This window comes from Heloderma suspectum, chromosome 17, assembly GCF_057233095.1.
Source record: "Heloderma suspectum isolate Gila_16-S chromosome 17, 16-S_ref, whole genome shotgun sequence".
Lineage (NCBI taxonomy): Eukaryota > Metazoa > Chordata > Lepidosauria > Squamata > Helodermatidae > Heloderma > Heloderma suspectum.
In genome coordinates this window covers 12930378-12948564 of record NC_139474.1, presented here as the reverse complement: position 1 = coordinate 12948564, position 18187 = coordinate 12930378, and the positions used below count along the sequence as shown (strand labels likewise).

General features: G+C 49.9%; 2 protein-coding genes across 10 annotated transcripts in view; both read left to right on the top strand.

The window, feature by feature from the left end:
• The window catches only part of ATP8B2 (ATPase phospholipid transporting 8B2), an 88403-nt gene extending 83794 nt beyond the window's left edge, over nt 1–4609 (top strand). For 5 of the 9 annotated variants that reach the window (XM_084824707.1, XM_084824708.1, XM_084824711.1 and 2 more), the window contains exon 27: nt 800–4609. In XM_084824707.1, coding sequence (XP_084680833.1) covers nt 800–1257 — 458 coding nt within the window. In that variant the 3' untranslated portion in view covers nt 1258–4609. Of the gene's footprint in view, nt 1–98; nt 230–799 lie in introns of all 9 variants that reach the window. The other 4 variants (XM_084824713.1, XM_084824712.1, XM_084824709.1 and 1 more) reach the window with 1 other exon arrangement.
• Nucleotides 4610–5296: 687 nt separating this feature from the next.
• IL6R (interleukin 6 receptor) overlaps nt 5297–18187 on the top strand; it is a 36787-nt gene continuing 23896 nt past the window's right edge. Inside the window, exon 1 of the mRNA XM_084824715.1 lies at nt 5297–10390. Coding sequence (XP_084680841.1) covers nt 10297–10390 — 94 coding nt within the window. The 5' untranslated portion in view covers nt 5297–10296. The remainder of the gene's footprint in view (nt 10391–18187) is intronic.

Sequence of the window (18187 nt, the reverse complement as noted above, 5' to 3'; positions counted from 1 at the left end):
AGGCCTAATGTCCGAGCTGAGCCCCACCCCAGCTTCAAACAGTTTCTGCATCTCTTGCTCCTGTTTTCTGACTTGCCTTTGTCCTTCCTCCTGGCCAGGCAATGCCCAGAACACACTCGCCCAACCTGATGTGTGGCTGACCATCGCCCTCACCACGGTCGTTTGCATCATGCCTGTGGTTGCGTTCCGTTTTCTGAAGTTGGACCTGAAGCCTGAGCTCTCGGATACGGTGAGTTTGGGCAGAGAGGGCAAGGGCTGCCATAGGGAAGATGGAGCCGTTACCCCCTCTTCCCGGGGTAGAGAATCCTGCCCATCTCTCTCCTGACAAGCTCAGGCTTTAAGTTCTCTTCCCACAAACTGCAGTTGAAGTGGCAAACCAGTGTCTGGGCTGTACCACTTCAGACTGTGGGGGTGAGCTGTACCACATCACATGCATGCAACACACACAGGAGCATGCGCGCGCACACACACATCGCCACACACAGTCGTTGTATTTATTACTTATTTACAACATTTATGTACCGCTCACCTAACAGTGTCCTCTGGCCTGTTGACAACGAAAGCTAAAAACCATGTAAACAAACAAGAAATGTTATAAAAGTCAACAGAACAGAAACCAGCCGAAGTACAAAAGTGTACTAATAGAAAAGTGGATGTTAAGCGACTGTGCGTAGCAGAAGCAGCTCCCTGCAGCCAAGGCCTTTTCCCACGTAGCGGTGAGGTGGAGCCTGGAGATGTCTTTTGCACCCAGCATTTCCTTGCTGGCCCTGATTTCTCCCCCCCCCCGATCCCTCCCCAGGTGCGCTATACCCAGTTGGTGCGGAAGAAGCAGAAGACCCAACACCGATGCATGGGCCGGGTGGGTCGAGGCGGCTCACGGCGCTCGGGCTACGCCTTCTCCCACCAGGAGGGCTTCGGCGAGCTCATCATGTCCGGCAAGAACATGCGCCTCAGCTCCCTGGCCCTGTCCAGCTTCAGCGGCCGCACCAGCGCCAGCTGGATCGAGACCCTGAGGAAGAAGAAGAGCAGTGGGGGCGGCGACAGCAGCAGCGGCGCCAGCAGCCCCAGCGGCGGCGGGCCCGACAAGACGCTCAAGGTGTGAGAAGAGGCCGGGAAGGTCCTGGATGGATAGACGGACGGACGCGCAAAGGACAGACACGCCTCCTCGAAGAAGGGCCGGCCGCAGGCCAGAAACGGCCCACCGTCTCCCGGTTGCCGTGGAGACACGGAACCTTCTGGATGGATCGACAAGGATAGGCCTCAGGCCTAGGCTGTTGCCATATAACCAAAAAACCCCGGGTCTGGCTGCCAGCATAGAGTGGTTGGGACAGGCAGGGTGTAACTCTCCAAACATCTCTCTTCCCCCACCTCCCTCAAACCGCCCCCAGACGGACGTCACCTTGAACTGTTGTGCGAAAGGGGTCCTTTAAAAACAAAAAAGTTACAAATCCAGTAATATCTACTCGCCTCAGCAGTGCAACGTGTTCTCCCCAAACCATGCACAAATGTATCCTGCTAGGTGCGCAAGAAGGTTGGGGTGCAGAGATGCGTTGGGGGCCGGGGCTTCACATGGAGATGTCAGGAGAAAGGGGGAGCGGGCCCTCCCCTGCTCTTGCCCTATCTCCTTACCTCTCCCCCATGATCGACACGTGTCTTTTAAATTTTTTATATATATATATATATATATATATATAAAAAAAAAAAAAAAAATAGAGACTAAGAACAAGAGAGAGAAACTAAGAACAATCCAAGTTTACAGAACAGAGAAGGCTTGGCTTTCTTCTTCTATTCCCCGTTGGCAGTGGAGGTTCTGGGTTGGTGCCCCCTGGGCAGCGAGTGGCAGAGGTTAAGGAACCAGGCAGGAATGGCACGGATCGGGAGACCTCGGTGCCCGCTTACGCAAGAGCTGCGCCAGCCCTGCCGAGGAAGAATTTGGCAACTGATGCCTGGGAGACAAGAGGCCACTTGGCTCCGTTGAGACACCCGGCTCCTCGGAACATAGATTCCCTCTTTTCGTTTGTGGGAATGGGGGTGGGAAGGGAGCAAGGCGCTTTGGAGGAACGTCAGACAGCATCTCCCATCCCTTCCTAGAGGAAACCAATGTTTTCCCCCTGTTTGTGCCCATTCCTGAGGGTTGTGCACCCTGGGACTGCTTCCTGAGGAGGAGGAGGTGAAAGAGAAATTTTATTTTTATATGATGTCGGACTTTGGCTTGTAAGGAGCTGCCTCCTCTTACTCCCCCCGCCAACTGCCCCCTTCCCTGATTGTCGCAGCCAATATCCTGAAGCGCTGTTGCGCCAGCAGGGGCGGGGCTGGGGCTGGCCCTCCAATCACAGCAGAGCAAACTGGGCAGGTAGACAGTTGAGCTCAGAGTAGGGACACATTTGTCCGTTTTGGTTTCTCTCAGTTTCTCATTTTTCCGATCTTAATGTTCAGTTTGTCCCAAGCTTTTGAGAATTTTTTTTCCGGTTAAAGTTCACCTGAAAATTCATCTGCGTTTTTGTGCACATTTGCCCTAACCAGTCCATTTTCGTACGCAGTTTTGCCTACAATACCCATTTTTTTGCGAGCAGGTTTCCTAACCTCATGCCATTCTGAAGGGTGTTTTCCTTCGCACTTTTTTGCACATGTTTTTGATTGGAGAACTCCACTGCAAAATTCAGAGGGGTGGGAATTTCACTGGATAACTGCACTTTCGTTTGCATAGTGGTTCGGAAGTGCAGTCAATTCACGTTGCAGTGTGAGCTGAACTAATTTCTCCCCTTTCCTTAGGTCACAATGGCTGTTCAGGAGAGATGCCATACTCCCTTTTTGATGTGTGGGGCTGGTGCTTTGGAGCGAGATGGAATCACAATCCTCCTCCTTTTCCCTGGATCCGATCCACACACCAACTCTGAGCAGGCTTCCTCCCTTTAACCTGCTGCCTTAGATGGTCACCAGCCCCTGTCAGCCTCCCAAGCCGTGCTCAGGTGGGTTGATGACCTACAGGCACCTCCCTCTCGATAGATCTGACTCGATCCAAGCTGGCTTTTGGCAGTGATAGTGGCATGGATCTCTGGACTCAAATCCCATCAGCCCCTTTTCCTCTGCACCATCTTCTCCATCCTCTGACCAGATGGAGAGCTCCCGGGTAGCTGCTCTCATCTTCATTTTTTTTCCCAGTCAGTCTCCCGGGCAGGACTGAACGTGGCTGGGTGTCCCACCCCCGTGCCCTCCCCGCCACAATCAGGTCTTCTTGAACCCCAACTGCCATCATCCCTGACCATTGGCCATGCTGGCTGGGGCTGATGGGAGTTGGAGTCTGGCAGAATTCTGGAGGGGGCTGCAGCTTCACCCCACCCCCTTTCCTAAAGCATCCAAGCGGTTGTCCACTGCAGATGTTGGCCTTCCACCATCAAGAGAGGCTGCATTATAACAGTTTCTGCAGCCAGCCCTGCTGTCTCCTGGCTCTGGGCCCTCGAGCTGACCTTGTTCCTGGCCCTTTCCCTCTTTGGACAGACCCCCACCTATTAATGGCCCAGCTGTCCCTGTAGTCATAAGCCATGCCCCATATAACACAGCCCCTCTTGACTGTAGAAGGCCAACATCTGCAGCACACAACAGCTTGGATGCCATTCCTGGGAACTGGGCAGGGACAGAACGCTGATGTTTCTCCTGGCCACCCCTTAATTTCCCTCCCCCCAGGCCCAGAACTCAGAGCAGCACAGGGCAGTTGGCTCTAGCCTCTCTTTGCATTGTCCCACAGTGCCCTTGACCTAGCATCACTCTGGGGCATTATGGGAAATTAAAAGGATGGCTAAATACAGTGGCCACCACCACAACTAGGTCAGCCCACCAGGGGCCCACTGACAGAGGAAGCTTTGCCCAGCCCTCCCTCCCAAAACCTGCCCCTTCCCCATTTTAATCCTCTCTGTGCCTTAGAGATGACAGGGCAAAATGAGGTGGGGGGACCTTCCCAATTCCTCCGTCATCCTTTGGCTTCCTCCTCATGTTTCCTTTGCAGCGCAGCTCATTCTGACGTCACGAAGGTGGCTGTCAGAAGCCCCGCCCTGTGTGGGAGGAGCCAGTGCCATAAGTCCTCCCCCTTGCCTGTGTCACCCCTCCCAGCATCCCATAGGCACCTGGGTGGCCACTCTGGGAAACAGGATCCAGGCCTTTGGACTGATCTAGCGCAGCTTTTTGTATGTCCTTGAGTCGGATCCCTCGGTGTTTTTCTCCCAAGCTTTTCCTTTGCTCTGCGGTGTGACCTTGGGCTCGCCCCCATCCCATCCCCCTGGCAGTTTGGTCAGGTCTCTGGTGGCCACCCCAATCTCCGCCGCACATTTAGGGGACCGTGCACAAGGCCACGCTTCAGCCAGCGGCTGTACCCATGTCTCACCCGAGACCGACTCCGATACCAAAGAGGAAAAGTTTGTAGGAGGGGGGTGGAGAGTGTTCCGGTGTGCCGTGGACTGTCTATTTTTGGTGCAAGGCAAGAGGAGCCCCATAGCAGGACTGCTGTGCAGGGTCCGAGAACATTCCGTATAATTTATTACACATTTCTATACTTGGCAGAATTGTATCATTTTATGAGTATAAAGAGAAATCGCATTTTCTTACAAAACAAAAACATCTGTGGCTTTCTTATGTTCCATGCTTAAATAAAAGGGCGGGGGAGTGGGCATGCGCATCCACTTGTTGTATCTCCCCCCCCCCCCGCCGCAATGGAAAGCCAACTTCTACTATGGTTGTAACATTGGTGCAGGTTAGATCATTTTACAGGCACCGGCTGTCTTTCACTGGATTGGTGATACTTACCCTGCCAGAAAGGTAAATTTTGCAGTTGGTTTTTTAAAGGAAAGAAGCCTTGGGGAGGACTGAAGATGGTTTCTTTCCATATTTTTGACATTGCCACCTTGAGGGCTAGAAACTTGGCTCTCTCTTTTTTCTTTTTTTTAAGGAAAAGGGCCAGAGATTTGCCAGGTGACATATTTTACCTTTGAGCAAAGATCACGGGTGCCTGAGCTTCACGTATAGCCCGCTTTTACTTATGCCAGGTGTGCTGAACCTCTTTTAACCTAAGAGCCAAATGCGCAGCTTCCGAATTCAGCGGCGTTCCAGTGGTGGATGGGGCCAAAGACAAAAGCGGGTGGGACCAGCAATGCCAGCACATTTTAGCCTCAAGCTCATACTGTGGGTAACAAAGCCTTATGAGATGCATTTCGACAATTTAGAATGGAGAAAAAACTGCACAAATGCTGGGAAAACATGAAATGATCAGTGGTTGGGGGCAAGGGAAGGGGTCGCGGGAATCTGAAGAGCCCTGCAGGGCCGTCTCCCCACCCCCACCTCATCGCTTTGCCAAAGCCCACAGACACACATATATGGAAAGACGGTCTCTGAGCATGGGCAGCAGGAGGAGAGTTGGAAGAAGTGCAGAAAATGGCAAGTAAAATGATCAAGGGGCTGGAGCATCTCCCCTGTGAAGGATGGTTGCAACGGCTGGGATTGTTTAGCTTGGAGAATAGGTGAGTGAGGGGAGACATGACAGAGGTGTACAAATTATGCCTGGTGTGGAGAAAGTAGGGAGACATTTTTTCCGCTCATAATACTAGAATCCAAAGGGGTCTCCCATGAATCTGATTGGTGGGAGATCCAGGATGGATAAAAGGAAGGGCTTCTTCACACAGCACAGAGTTAAACTATGGAACTCACTTCCACAAATCGTAGTGATGGCCACCATTGTGGATGGCTTTAAAAGGGGATTGGGCCAATTCATGGAGGAAAAGGCTCTAGTTGTGATGGCTACATGCTACCTCCAGTCTCCAAGGCAGTATGCTTATGTACACCGGTTGCTGGGGAACATGGGTGGGAGGGTGCTGTTGCATTCATATCCTGCTTGTGGGCTTCCCGCTGGGACAGCTGGTTGGCCTCTGTATGAACAGAATGCTGGACTCATGTTCAGCTGTACATGGAATGCTGTATGAGCAGATGGACCCATGTTCTGATCCAGCGTGGCTCTAATTATGTTCTAATGGAGGACTGAGTGGTGGGGGGAGCTACATGGGAAGCGGAGTCCGAGTGAAGGGGCTACCTCATGAGCTCTGGAGTTAAGGGGCTACCCCATGAGCAAGGCAGGAAGCGCTCAACGCCGAAGAACAGCATATAAAAGGCAGGGGGTGTGTGTCTTGAAGCTGTGCCAGGAAGGAAGGATGTTTGCGGTTCCTCTTGTTGGGGTGACAGTAGGATGCTAAGTTAGGAACAAGGTGCTTCACGTGCAAAAGCTCCCAGGTTTGATTCCCAGCATCTTCAGGTAGACCTGGGGAAATACTGGGATCTTAAACCCTGGAGAGCTGCTACCGGGCTGTGTAGTTGATACTGAGTTGCGTGTGCCGAGGGTCTGATTTAATAGAAGGCAGCTTCCGATGTTCTTGTTTAAAGCAGCCTTTCTTCAGAGCCACGGGGACCGGAACCTTTGTTTTTGAGGGGGAGGGCTGTAACTTGGAGGTAAAGCAGCTGCTTTGCATGCAGGAAGTCCCAGGTTCCCTCTCTGGCACAGCCAGGTAGGGCTGAGAACCCTGGAGAGTCATTTCCAGCCAGTGTAGACAGTACCGCCTTACAGGGACCAAGGATCTGGCTTGGTAAACAGAGTCACAGCCTAGGGATTTACGGATTTCGTGAAATCTGTCTGTGTCTCGTGGATTGTCAGGTGCCTTTCGTTCCCTCATGTGCTCATTACTGGAATCAGATTTTTTTCCAGTTTCCCAAATTTGAGCAAATTAACATTTGTCAAAATGCACAAATCTCACCCAAGTGCAAATCCCCCCCCCCCGCCCCCACGTGCATTTTCATGCTTTAGCCTTTGGGAGAAATGCACATTTTCGGATGGTGTTTTTTAATTTTTCGTAATTTTCTATGACTAAATTTGCGTAAAATTCAAGAAAGAAAAGAAAAACTAGCCTGCAAGCCCACAGAATCCATGTGACTCTGGAAAAGCTGGTCCACTGTGGGATCTGCAGGTTGGATTCATAGAAATCCAAACTCATTTGATTCTGATTTCTCCGACATCACTATCAACCCCCCTGCCGAGTCTTTCCCATCATCTAGTACTTCCCCAACCTGGTGCCTTCCAGATGTTTAGGACTTCGACTCCCATTGTTTCTTCACACAGCAGATAATTAAACTATGGAACTTGCTTCCACAGGATGTAGTGATGGCCACCAATTTGGGTGGCTTTAAAAGGGGGTTAGATAAATTCCTGGAGGAGGAGAAGGCTATCAGTGGCTGCTAGTCGTGATGGTTATGTGCCAGTATCAGTATACAGTGGCAGTGGCAGTATGCCTGTGTACACCAGTTGCTGGAGAACATGGGCAGGAGGGTGCTGTTGCGCTCGTGTCTTGCCTGTCGACAGCTGGCTGGCCACTGTGTGAACAGAATGTTGGACTGGATGGACTCTTGGTCTGATCCAGCAGGGCTGTTCTTACGTTCCTTCGACCACTGGCCATGCTGGCTGGGGCTGATGGGTGTTGCAGTCCAAAGCATCTCGATGGCTGACCTAGTCCCTGAGATCATTTTAAGTGGAGAAACACTTGGGGGATCGAAGCTGCGGACTTTCTGCCTGGCAAAGCAGGTGCCCTAGCTCAGAGCTATGACTCTTCCTCAAGATAATCTCTCTGAGTTCACCAAAGAAGCTACTGTGTCCAGAATCAGACCGGTCCATCTCAGACAGGGATCTTTCTCAGCCCTGCCTGAAGAAGCCGGCTGTTGAACCTGAGATTTCTTGCATGCAAAGCAGCTGCTCCACCGTGAAGTTACGCCCCCCCCCCCAAAAAAACAACAATGGTCCCGGTCCTCATGGTTCTGTAGAAAGGCTGATTCATATAGCAACATCCGAGGGTGCCTTCTACTGAGTCACACCCTTGGCACATGTAACTCGATACTGATGGCTGAATGCCTGGATCTCCTGCGGCTACCAGGCAGCGCGAAGGCTGGATTTGGGGCAGGTATGTAGGCCCCCGCTCAGCAGAGGGGCTCCTGAATGCAGCAGCGAGGCTGGCTTACAACATTTTGAGGCTAGTGAAGTATATCTGCCCCACTGCTCCCAGTACAGTTGGCTTAAGGTAATCTTTGAGTAAGATTCCCCCCCCCCCCATGCGAGCAGGAAGGCGTTGAGCAGCCATCTGGTTCGGGTGAAAGGGTGGCCTGTGCGCAATCTAAAACCTGCATGCCGGGGTGAACTCTTTGAGGGCTGCCTTCCGGTGTCAATTTGCAAGCATGAGTGATCGAGGTGTGATTTCATTCTGGGGGATGATGGGACCTGGAGTCCGACGTGTTTGGAAGGCGCTGTGTTGAGAGAGGCTGGCCAAGTCCCCGAGATCATTTTAAGTGGAGACGCTCGGGGGAGCAGACCACCGGCTCCAGAGGTCGAAGTGTGAATCTGGGGAGGGGAAGGAGTTGGAGGATTTTACCTTCTTCCCAGAAAACGGTGGCTGCTTGCCATTTCGCACAGGACAGGGAGATGAGCTCCCTCGCCACCTAAGTGCACTTGTGTTCCTTCTAGGATCCACTTGCCTCCAGACGTGTGGCTTTCTCAGATCTGCGCATCATCGGATGTATGCTGGAAAAAAAAGAAAACACCCAACATAGGAGCATCAGAAAGAGCCTTACACTAAGTCAGACCCTCCGTCCATCTGACTAGCAGCGTCTCCAGGGTTTCAAGCAGAGGTTTTTCCAGCCCTACCTGGAGATGCTGGGGATCAAATATGTGCCCTTCTGCATGCAAAGCAGGTTCTCTGCTATTGAGCGATGGTCCTCCTGCTAAAAAATGAAAGTAAGATTCCAGTCCTCATGATTCTAAGTAAAGAGCAGATTGAAATAGGAAGTAGTTGTCTGCCTGAGTCTGACTGTCTACCCCAGTATAGATTAGGAAAAAGGCAAGCGAAGGGAGACGTGACAGAGGTATACAAAACTATGCACCATGTAGAGAGAGTGGATCAGGAGACAAAGGCGGGGTATAAATGCAATAAATAAATAAATAAATTTTTCTCCCTCTCTCATAATACTAGAACCCAATGGGGGTCATCCCATGAAGATGAATGATGGGAGATTTGAGACAGATAAAAGGAAGGACTTCAAACAGCGAAGAGTGGAACTCACTTCCACAAGATGTAGTGATGGCCACCAATTTGGATGGCTTTAAAAGGGGGTTGGACCAATTCATGGAGGAGAAGGCTACCAATGGCTACTCGTCTTGATGGCTACGTGCTACCTCCAGTACCAGAGGCAGTGAGCCTATGTACACCCGTTGCTGGGGAACGTGGGCAGGAGGGTGCTGTTGTGCTCATGCCCTGCATGTGGTTCCCTGGTCAACAGCTGGTTGGCCACTGTGTGAACAGAATGCTGAATTAGATGGACCCTTGGCCTGATCCAGCGTGGTTCTAATTATGTTCTAATGGAGGACTGAGTGGCAGGGGGAGCCACATCGGAAGCAGAATCTGATTCCCTTGCGCTCAGGTCCTACGTGTGGGTTTCCCGTGGGCAGCTGGTTGGCCACTGTGTGATCAGAAAGCTAGATAAGATGGACCCTTGGTCTGATCCAGCATGGCTCTTCTCACGTTATTTACTGTGTATTCTGGGTTGTATCCAATTTGCATCCTACTTAGCGCAGACCTATTGAAATGAATGGGACGTACGTTAATTAATTGATTTATTACATTTATATCCCACCTTTTTTCCTCCCAAGGCAGCTTACATGACCTCCTCCTCCTCTCCATTTTATCCTCACTAGAACCCTGTGAGGTAGGTTAGGCTGAGAGCCAGTGACCGGCCCAGATCCACCCAGTGAACTTCGTGGCTGAGTGGGGACTGGAACCCGGGTCTCCCAGTCCCAGTCCAGCACTCTGACCACTACACCACCCTGGCTGTCATAGACTAACCTTGGATATAACTTTCTCGGGTCTACTTTCTCACTCCTGATACCTGAGATCTGACATCTGTGCCTGCTAGAAATACACACACACAGAGCCAAAGAAGTGCTGAGCCAAGGGGGGAATTTCCCCTCCCCTCCCCCCCCCCGCTAGCTGTCACTTGCCCCACCCCCTGGGCCTTCGTTTGGCCCTGCCCTGTTGCTCAACCCTCCCCGCCTACTTTCACAACTAACCAGAGCACCCACCGAGAGTGGCCTCTTCTTGGAACAGTTCCTCAAATGCTTCCTTACGGCTTGAGGGTAGACAAGGCAGTGCCAAGGGGCACAGCAGAGTGGCAGCATCCGGCGAGCCTGGCTGTAGCCCAGGGAGAGGCCGGCATCTACTTGGCATCATGTGGCTGGTTGGTGCCTCCTTGATGGCCCATCTGATTGTTGTCACAACAGGCTTAGTGGACTCAGAACTACAGCTTCTCTGCCTGAAGCCAAGTGAGAAACTTTGCAAGTGTCTCTCTGTTGTTCATTTGCGTGTCCGTGTGTTGCGTGCTCGCGTGCTCGCGTGCCTCTGTGTTGCGTGCCTCTGTGTTGCGTGTTTGTCCGTCTGTGTGTTGTGGGTTTGCGTCTCTGTGTGTTGTCGTGGCATAAATATCAGGGCAGTACTGCATAATCTTCCCCCTGTTCTAGGGTCATTTTTTTCTTCCTTTTTCACTAGCTGGGGGAGAACCGCCCTAGAAAAATGATTGCATGCCCTCTTCTTGGTGATTCTTTTTCGGAATGGCGGGGCAGCGAGCGACTGGGGCAGGGTGGGTCTCTTTCTGCCTTCGAGCGGACATCCCTTGCCTCTCACACTGACTCCTGGAGTTTAGAGGAATGGGTCGTCCTAGCAAATGGCTTTCTGCGAGTGTGAGGCAGCATGCAGTGATTAAAGCAGCCTCCCCTGAGTGGGTGCCCTCCAGATCTTGGGTGTTTCGACTGGCAGCAGCCCGAATCGGCATGGCCCATGGGCAAGAATCCTGGGAGTTGTAGTCCAAAACATCTGGAGGGCACCAGGTTGGTGGAGGCTGGGTTAGCGTGTCAGAGTAGGACTGAGGAGACCCGGGTTCTAATCCCTGCACAGCCATGAAGCTCGCTGGGTAACCTTGGGCGAGTTGCTACCTCTCAGCCTAACTGACCTAACTCACAGGGTTGTTGTCAGAATCAAAACTGGGGTGTGTGTGTATGTGTTGTGGATAGTGAACCATGTATGCTGCTTCAACAGGACAGATTGGATCTAAAAGGGAAAGGAAGAGAGTATGTCTTCCTTCCTTCCTTCCTTCCTTCCTTCCTTCCTTCCTTCCTTCCTTCCTTCTTATTTCTATTATATTTTTAATCTGCCCAGTAATAACCATCTCTTCTCTCCCTCTCCCTCTCTCACTACTTTGTCTTCTCTCTCTAGAACAAGAAATGTCTCTTATGGGGAGTGGTCTTTACTGGTGCTGGATATTAGGGGTTGGCGGGTATTCAAGCAATGTAACCTCAAATAGGCGGAGTAGAAGGCTTGGGAATTTGGACGTCCAAGGGAGACCTGAGGAGCCAGGGATTAGGACTCCTCTGTTCCCTTCCTATTTCTGGGACTAAACTGGGGGAGCCTGAACTCCTGCATTTTTGGAGGGGAGGGAGTTATAATAAATTAGGCTGGAGGGAAAAGAAGGGGAGAATCGGAATTTCTGGGTTATCCTCTCAGCACCAAGTGGTGGAGCTGGTGAGTTTGAGCGAGATAAGGCCTGTCTGTCTGTCAGCTATCTATCCATCCATCCAAACTTTCCAGAAAGTTCCCCAGAGCAGCTTCCATAAAATAGAACGACACTAGGATTGTTTCTACTGCCTCTTGACACATCTAGAATCCAGTGTGTCCTAGATCCAGGCTGCACACACAAAGGGTAGTGCCCAGTGTTAGCCCTACTTAGGCTAGGCCCATTGAATTGAATGGGAGTTAACTTAGTCATGACTAACCTAAGTCCCATTCATTTCAGTGGATCGACTCTAAGTAGGACTGACATTGGATGCTACCCAAAGGGGTGAAGAGTGATCCTGGAAGAGGGGCTCAGAGTCTCTCCACCCAAGATTGGCCAGGAGTGGCTGCTTCCCCCCGCCCTGGGATGACCAAGCCAGGAAGGGCTGTTGTTGATACAGAAAGGGGAGTGTTGCAGCCAGTTTTCTGGGACTCAGCAACCAGCTGTGCCACCTCGCTTGCTGTGCCTTGGGAGCAGAGCTTGGCTGTAAACCAGCCTTCCCTGTTTGGGTGTTTTGGACTGCAGCTCCTATCAGCCTCAGCCGGTGTGGCCAATGGTGAGGAGCGCTGAGAGTTGTCCACAACAGCTGGAAGGCACCAGATGCGTTGGGACAGGGGCTCCCAGGTGGGGAGGCCTGCTGTGGCAGAGAGAAGAGCTGTGGTAGGCGGAAACGATGTGTGTGCAGGAAAAGAGCTGAGGCTGAGAGAGAAGAGGAATGAATTGTGCTTCTAGCCCTTTGGCCAGGCCATCATATCCGCAAACAGTGTCTTTTCATTGCAGCTGGGAGCCCTTTTAGACAGATTCAGGGAGGAGAAGGCTATCAACGGCTACTAGTCCTCATGGCTCTAGGCTGCCTCCAATGTCAGAGGCAGTCTGCCTATGTACACCAGTTGCTGGGGAACATGGGCAGGAGGGTGCTGTTGCACTCATGTCCTGCTTGTGGGTTTCCCATACTGTGTGAATGGAATGTGGGACTAGATGGACCCTTGATTGGACCCAGCAGGGCTCTTCTGAAAGGAAAAGTTTTGTGTAATGTTGGGGTGCTGTGAGCACCCCACTCCTTCCTGTCTGTCTTGGCTTGCTCCCCTTGGCACCCCCTGGCACCCCTTGCGTGTAGCACAGGATTAAATTTTGCACACGCCTCTTGAACTGACCCAAGATGTGTGTGTGCGTGCATGTGAAGCCCCCTCCTAAATCTCATGCACACTGCTGGCTGCACATGACCAATGCAACCGAGATGCGCAGCCATTTGAACTGACTACCACATCCCCTGGGGTTACACTAGTTAAACTTTGGCGGATTGGGCCAGGACAGGGAAATGAAGCGTGTGGCCTTTTGGGTTTCTGCTCACATCAGTTATCTTCTCTTCCTCTTTTCTTTTTGGATTTTAACTTTTAAAAATGGAATCCAGGTCCTTAAAACTGTGGGCAAGATGAGTGGCAGGGTCAGCACAGAGAGAGCGCAACTCGTAGTTTAAAAACACACACCCCTGTCCTGCTTCCTCTGCTTTCTCCCCCTTGAAGCAGCCTTCTCTAACCAAGCAACCCCCAGAGGTGTTCAACTACAACATCCATCATCCCCAGCCAAATTATGGGGATTGTAGTCCATCACATCCACAGGTCACATTTGTTTGGGCAAAGCTGCTGTCAAGGGAACAAGGAAGACACCACACAGCCCTGTTGCATGTCTGTATCTAATATACCACTGCCAGGATCAACCCCCTTGTCTTACTCTGGGTACAACTGGATATTATTTCTTATTTCCTTGTTCTTATTACTTCTGGAAATTAGTTTCATGCTCTTCATTTCCCTTGTATGGGAGGCGGTTGCAAGAGCAGCTTGATGGGGTGAAGTGAGTTCCCCCTTTTTTTTTGGTAAAAACTTCCAGAGGGGATAAGCTCTGTTAGCCTGTTGTAGTGAAACAACCAATTTGCTGGCACCTGAAAGACTAACCCATTTCTTATGGTGAAAGAAGTGGCGGGCAACTGGTGGCCATCCAGATATTGTTGGACTACAATTCCCATGAGCCCCAGCCAGCATAGCGCATGGCGAGGGATGCTGGGAACTGCAGTCCAGCAACATTTGGACAGCCACCATTTGGATGGTGCAAAGTTTTTGTGGACGGGACTCCACTTCACCAGAAGTGTGAAGAGTTATTTGTGTAGTCTGCGGGTTGGAGTGATTGTTTTGATTTGTACCCCACCTTTCTACCAAGAAAAATGGCACTTCCAATGCTTATTTGCTCCAGTTTACAACATATATATTTTTGCTTTTCCTCTAAACCAGCTGTTGGTGGATTCCAGCTCCCATCATCCAATGGCCATGATAGCTGGGGCTGATGGAAGTTGAGGTCCCAAACATCTGAAGTGCACCACTTTGGGGAAGGCTGCTGTAAATCCATGTGTGTATATATAAACCTGCCACTTCAGGCTGGCCCTTCATGCATGAGATGAAGTGGACTGTATCAGGGGCGTTTTATTCTATCCATTAAAGCCTGAATCAAGGCAAAGGTTTCCTATCCCACCACAGCCTCAGGCGTGGTCACCAATTACTCCAGTTCTGAATGATCACTATGTGCTTATCTTGCACTTAAGCTTTATGCAGAATTGTTACAGATGCTACTTTTCCCATTTTAGGGTGTTGCGGCCTCACTGTTCGAACTATTTTTCCCCATTTCTGTGTGTGTATATAAAGAAATCCACGAACTGCAGATAAACTGGACTCTTGTCCATGAAAACTTTTGCCAGAATAAATCTATTAGTCTTTAAGGTGCCATAAAATGCTTTGTTGTTTCTGTGGCCTGCAACAGACTGACATGTCATCTTCAACATTATATTTTTGTTTTGTTTTTATTATTATTATTATTATTATTATTATTATTATTATTATTATTATTATTATTATTCAAAAACAAATGACCACCAATAGCGCATCCAGGTTATAAATTTATAGATTGAAAAATTTAAAATTAAAATTAATATTAAATTATTATTAAAATTGTTATTATTAACATTATTATTACTATTTTATTGTTGTTGTTGTTACGCCTTTCCACTAAAAAGTGTGCTCAAGGTGGTAAACAAGAAACCACAAATAAATAAGAAACGAATAACAAGAATAGTAATATTGATGATAAGAAAAGAATTATTCGGTCCCTCCTTCTCTCCAGGGAGCCCATAGTGGTGTTCATGGCTCTCCATGCCCATTTATCATCAAAACAGCCCTGTGAGGTAGGTTAGGCTGAGAGAGAGTCCCGGGCTCTAGATCAGCCAACGAGTTTGATGCCTTAATGGGGATCTGAACTCAGGTCTCCCCGGCCCTAGTCTTATCACACCACGTCCCCGCCATTTCTCAGAAGGAAAGCGTGTGCCTCAGCCAACGGCCACCAGCCCCTGAAGCATCCATGCATAGCAAGCCAAGCCTGCATGGCAGGCGGCGTGATGTCCAGGCCTGAGTGAGCGCCACCTTTATTCTTTTCTTTTTTTAAAGATTCAGTTAGCACTGCTGTGTTGGCATGCTGCCCTCAACAGAACCGTCCTAACACTGTCCATGCGCCGCGAGGGCTGGGGATTAGCAGATATCCGTGAGTCTCACTTGCCGGGGGACCAACTGTTCTTGGCAAAGGCCCAGGATGAGCAAAACGGGCCAGTGCCGAGAGGAAGCAGCCACACGGACTGTTTGCTGTGGGCTGTTGACATTTCATCAAGTTCCAGGTCTTCGTCCAGTTTCATCGAAAGGGGACAGGCGGGGGTGGAAGGGTGGGGAGCTGTTGCTCATTCACTCATGCAATGATACATTCAGCTCTGCCAATGACCTTTTCCCAAGCCGCTTAACACCCCCAGCCGGGCCTGTTCTCCCTTCCCGAAGGGAGAGTTGAACAACTGGGCAAAACAGGTGGGCAAGAAATCCTCTCTCCTCCTCCTCCTTTCTCGGAATACGAGAATACGGGTTACTCAGTGGAGTTGATCAGTAGTGGGTTCAAGCCTGACTAAAGGAAGAATCCCCACACACACACATAAGTTGCCTTACGCAGAGTCAGGACATTGGTTTAACTGGGGCATTCGGAGCACCAGTTGTGCTGGTTTCTGGTCCATTTGTAGGCACTGTGTCGTATATGCGAAGAGCGAACCTCATTTCTCAGAGTGGTGCTTCTTATGTAGCCAAAGCAGCGTGGCCCATGTACAGGAGGGTGGGTGCAGTGGACTGAGGCTTGGAGCGGGGGGCATTTAAAATCCAGCACAGCATCCTTAACTCAAAGCAGGACAAAACAACAAACTGAAAGGTTTGCAAGGCCCGTCTAAAAGCCAGAAAAGTTGGAGCCAATTGTATGTCCCTTGGAAGGGAATTCTGGAAATACGAGGCCACCACCAAAAAGGCCCTGTCTCTTGTGCCCATTAATCTGTTTAGCCTTGATGGCAGTCCTATGATAGGGCCAGTAAGGCTGAACATAGGGTGTGGGCAGGTTTTCCTGCACTTATTTAATTATTTTGTGGCCATTTATGTTACTTTATTTTAATTTACTTTCATTCATCTTGCTTGTGCACTGCATGTGGGCACATGGAAAGTGTGCAGGTGTCACCCAAGTGTGCACAATTTAAAAAGGCTGCCTGGGCCACCATCTTCTTTTCAGACCTAGACATGGCAATGGTGGTGATGGAGAAGATAGTTAGCTCATTCCCATTCAGGTGATGGAGACTGGACCCATAGAAACAATGTTTATTGTATACCTAAAAGCATCTTATTGTCAAGAAAGTCTCTCCATGTTTATATAGATGAAGGGGCACAATTGGTCAGGAGGTTCCCCTGCACATGCTCAAAGGAAATAAATGGGAACAGCGAGACAGAGATAACTCCATGTACGCTGCTCCTTGGAAGTAAGGTGGCATTCAAATACTGCTCCCTTTAATAGCAAACCACCAAACAAGTTGTGGTTGGAGGAAAGGGGGGTGAGGCCATCGAAGGAACTCCAGTGGGCCAGAGGTTAGGGGTGAAGATATACTGCGACATTTTGTGGAGGGCTCTCCACTTGTAGTCGTAAACGAAATAATAAATCGGCTAGGTGGCTTAATTAACTCTGGCCAGTTGATAACTCTGCGTGAGGCATGGTCTCCCCTCCTCTGCTTTGCCCTCACAGCAAATATTGACAAAAAGCCACCTTGGCCTCCAGGAGAGGTTTGCTTAGCAACAGTGAAAAGGACATGGCTGAGGGCCATGGCAAAAGCCATCACTTGGTGTGGGTGGTACCCGGAAAACATTGAAAGCAACACAGGCCAACGACCCCAATTTATCAGGAGACTCTCTCTTTTCTGGCCTCCACAGGCCTGGAAAAATCGCCCCCCTGGTTTTGATTGCTGGGGTTGCCTTGTTAAAATGTTCTGTTAGTGCACGGTTCTAGAGCTTGTTTATTTACTGCCATATTCTATTTAATTTCTGATATTTTAAATATCTGCCCAATAACAAACGTTCCCTAGGCAGATTATGAATACTAAACAAATCAAATTGCAATAGAAAGCAACACACACCACAGGCATAAAATGTAGACAAACAGCAATCAAATCTAAAAATGAACTGAACTCCAAAATGCCTGGGAGGAAAAGACTTTTCTTCACCTGGTGCCAAAAAGATAACAGCCTAGGGTGCCACACCCGAGAAAGCCGTATCTCTTATAACCACTCACCTAACCTCCTTTCGGGGTGGCGCTTGGAGAATGGCCTCTGCAAATGACCTAAGGGTCTGAGCAGCTACCACTGAACTATGGCCACGTCTGAATCTGTCATTTTTGCTTATGTTCAGTTTGCCAAATTTCCACTCTTCAGTTCACTCCTCTTCAATTTTCTAATTTAGTTTTTTGAAGTCTGTGCTAAAATGCATAGACTTTTTGGGATCTCATTTCCCCTGGAACGTGCATTTTTGTTTACACTCCTTTAAATATGTGCATTCCTCCCCTTAGCACGTCGTGATTTTGTGTGCACTTTGCCCGAATATGTGCCTTTTGTGTACACCTTTTCCTAATATGCACATTTATGTGTGTGCATTTTTCAGCTGACAAACTTGACTGCGATGTTGTTGTTGTTGTTCAGTCCTTAAGTCATGTCTGACTCTTCGTGACCCCATGGACCACAGCACGCCAGGCCTTCCTGTCCTCTGCTCTCTCCCGGAGTGTGCTCAGGTTCATATTCATTGCATCGGTGATGCTATCTAGCCATCTCATCCTCTGCCGTCCCCTTCTCCTTTTGCCTTCAATCTTTCCCAGCATCAGGGTCTTTTCCAGGGAGTTTTCGCATTAGGTGGCCAAAATATTTGAGCTTCAGCTTCAGTATCTGTCCTTCCAATGAGCAGTCAGGGTTGATTTCCTGTAGGATGGACTGATTTGACCTCCTTGCAGTCCAGGGAACTCGTAAGAGTCTTCTCCAGCACCACAGTTCGAAAGCATCAATTCTTCGGCGCTCAGCCTTCCTTACAGTCCAGCTCTCACAGCCATACGTTGCTACTGGGAAAACCATAGCTTTGATTAG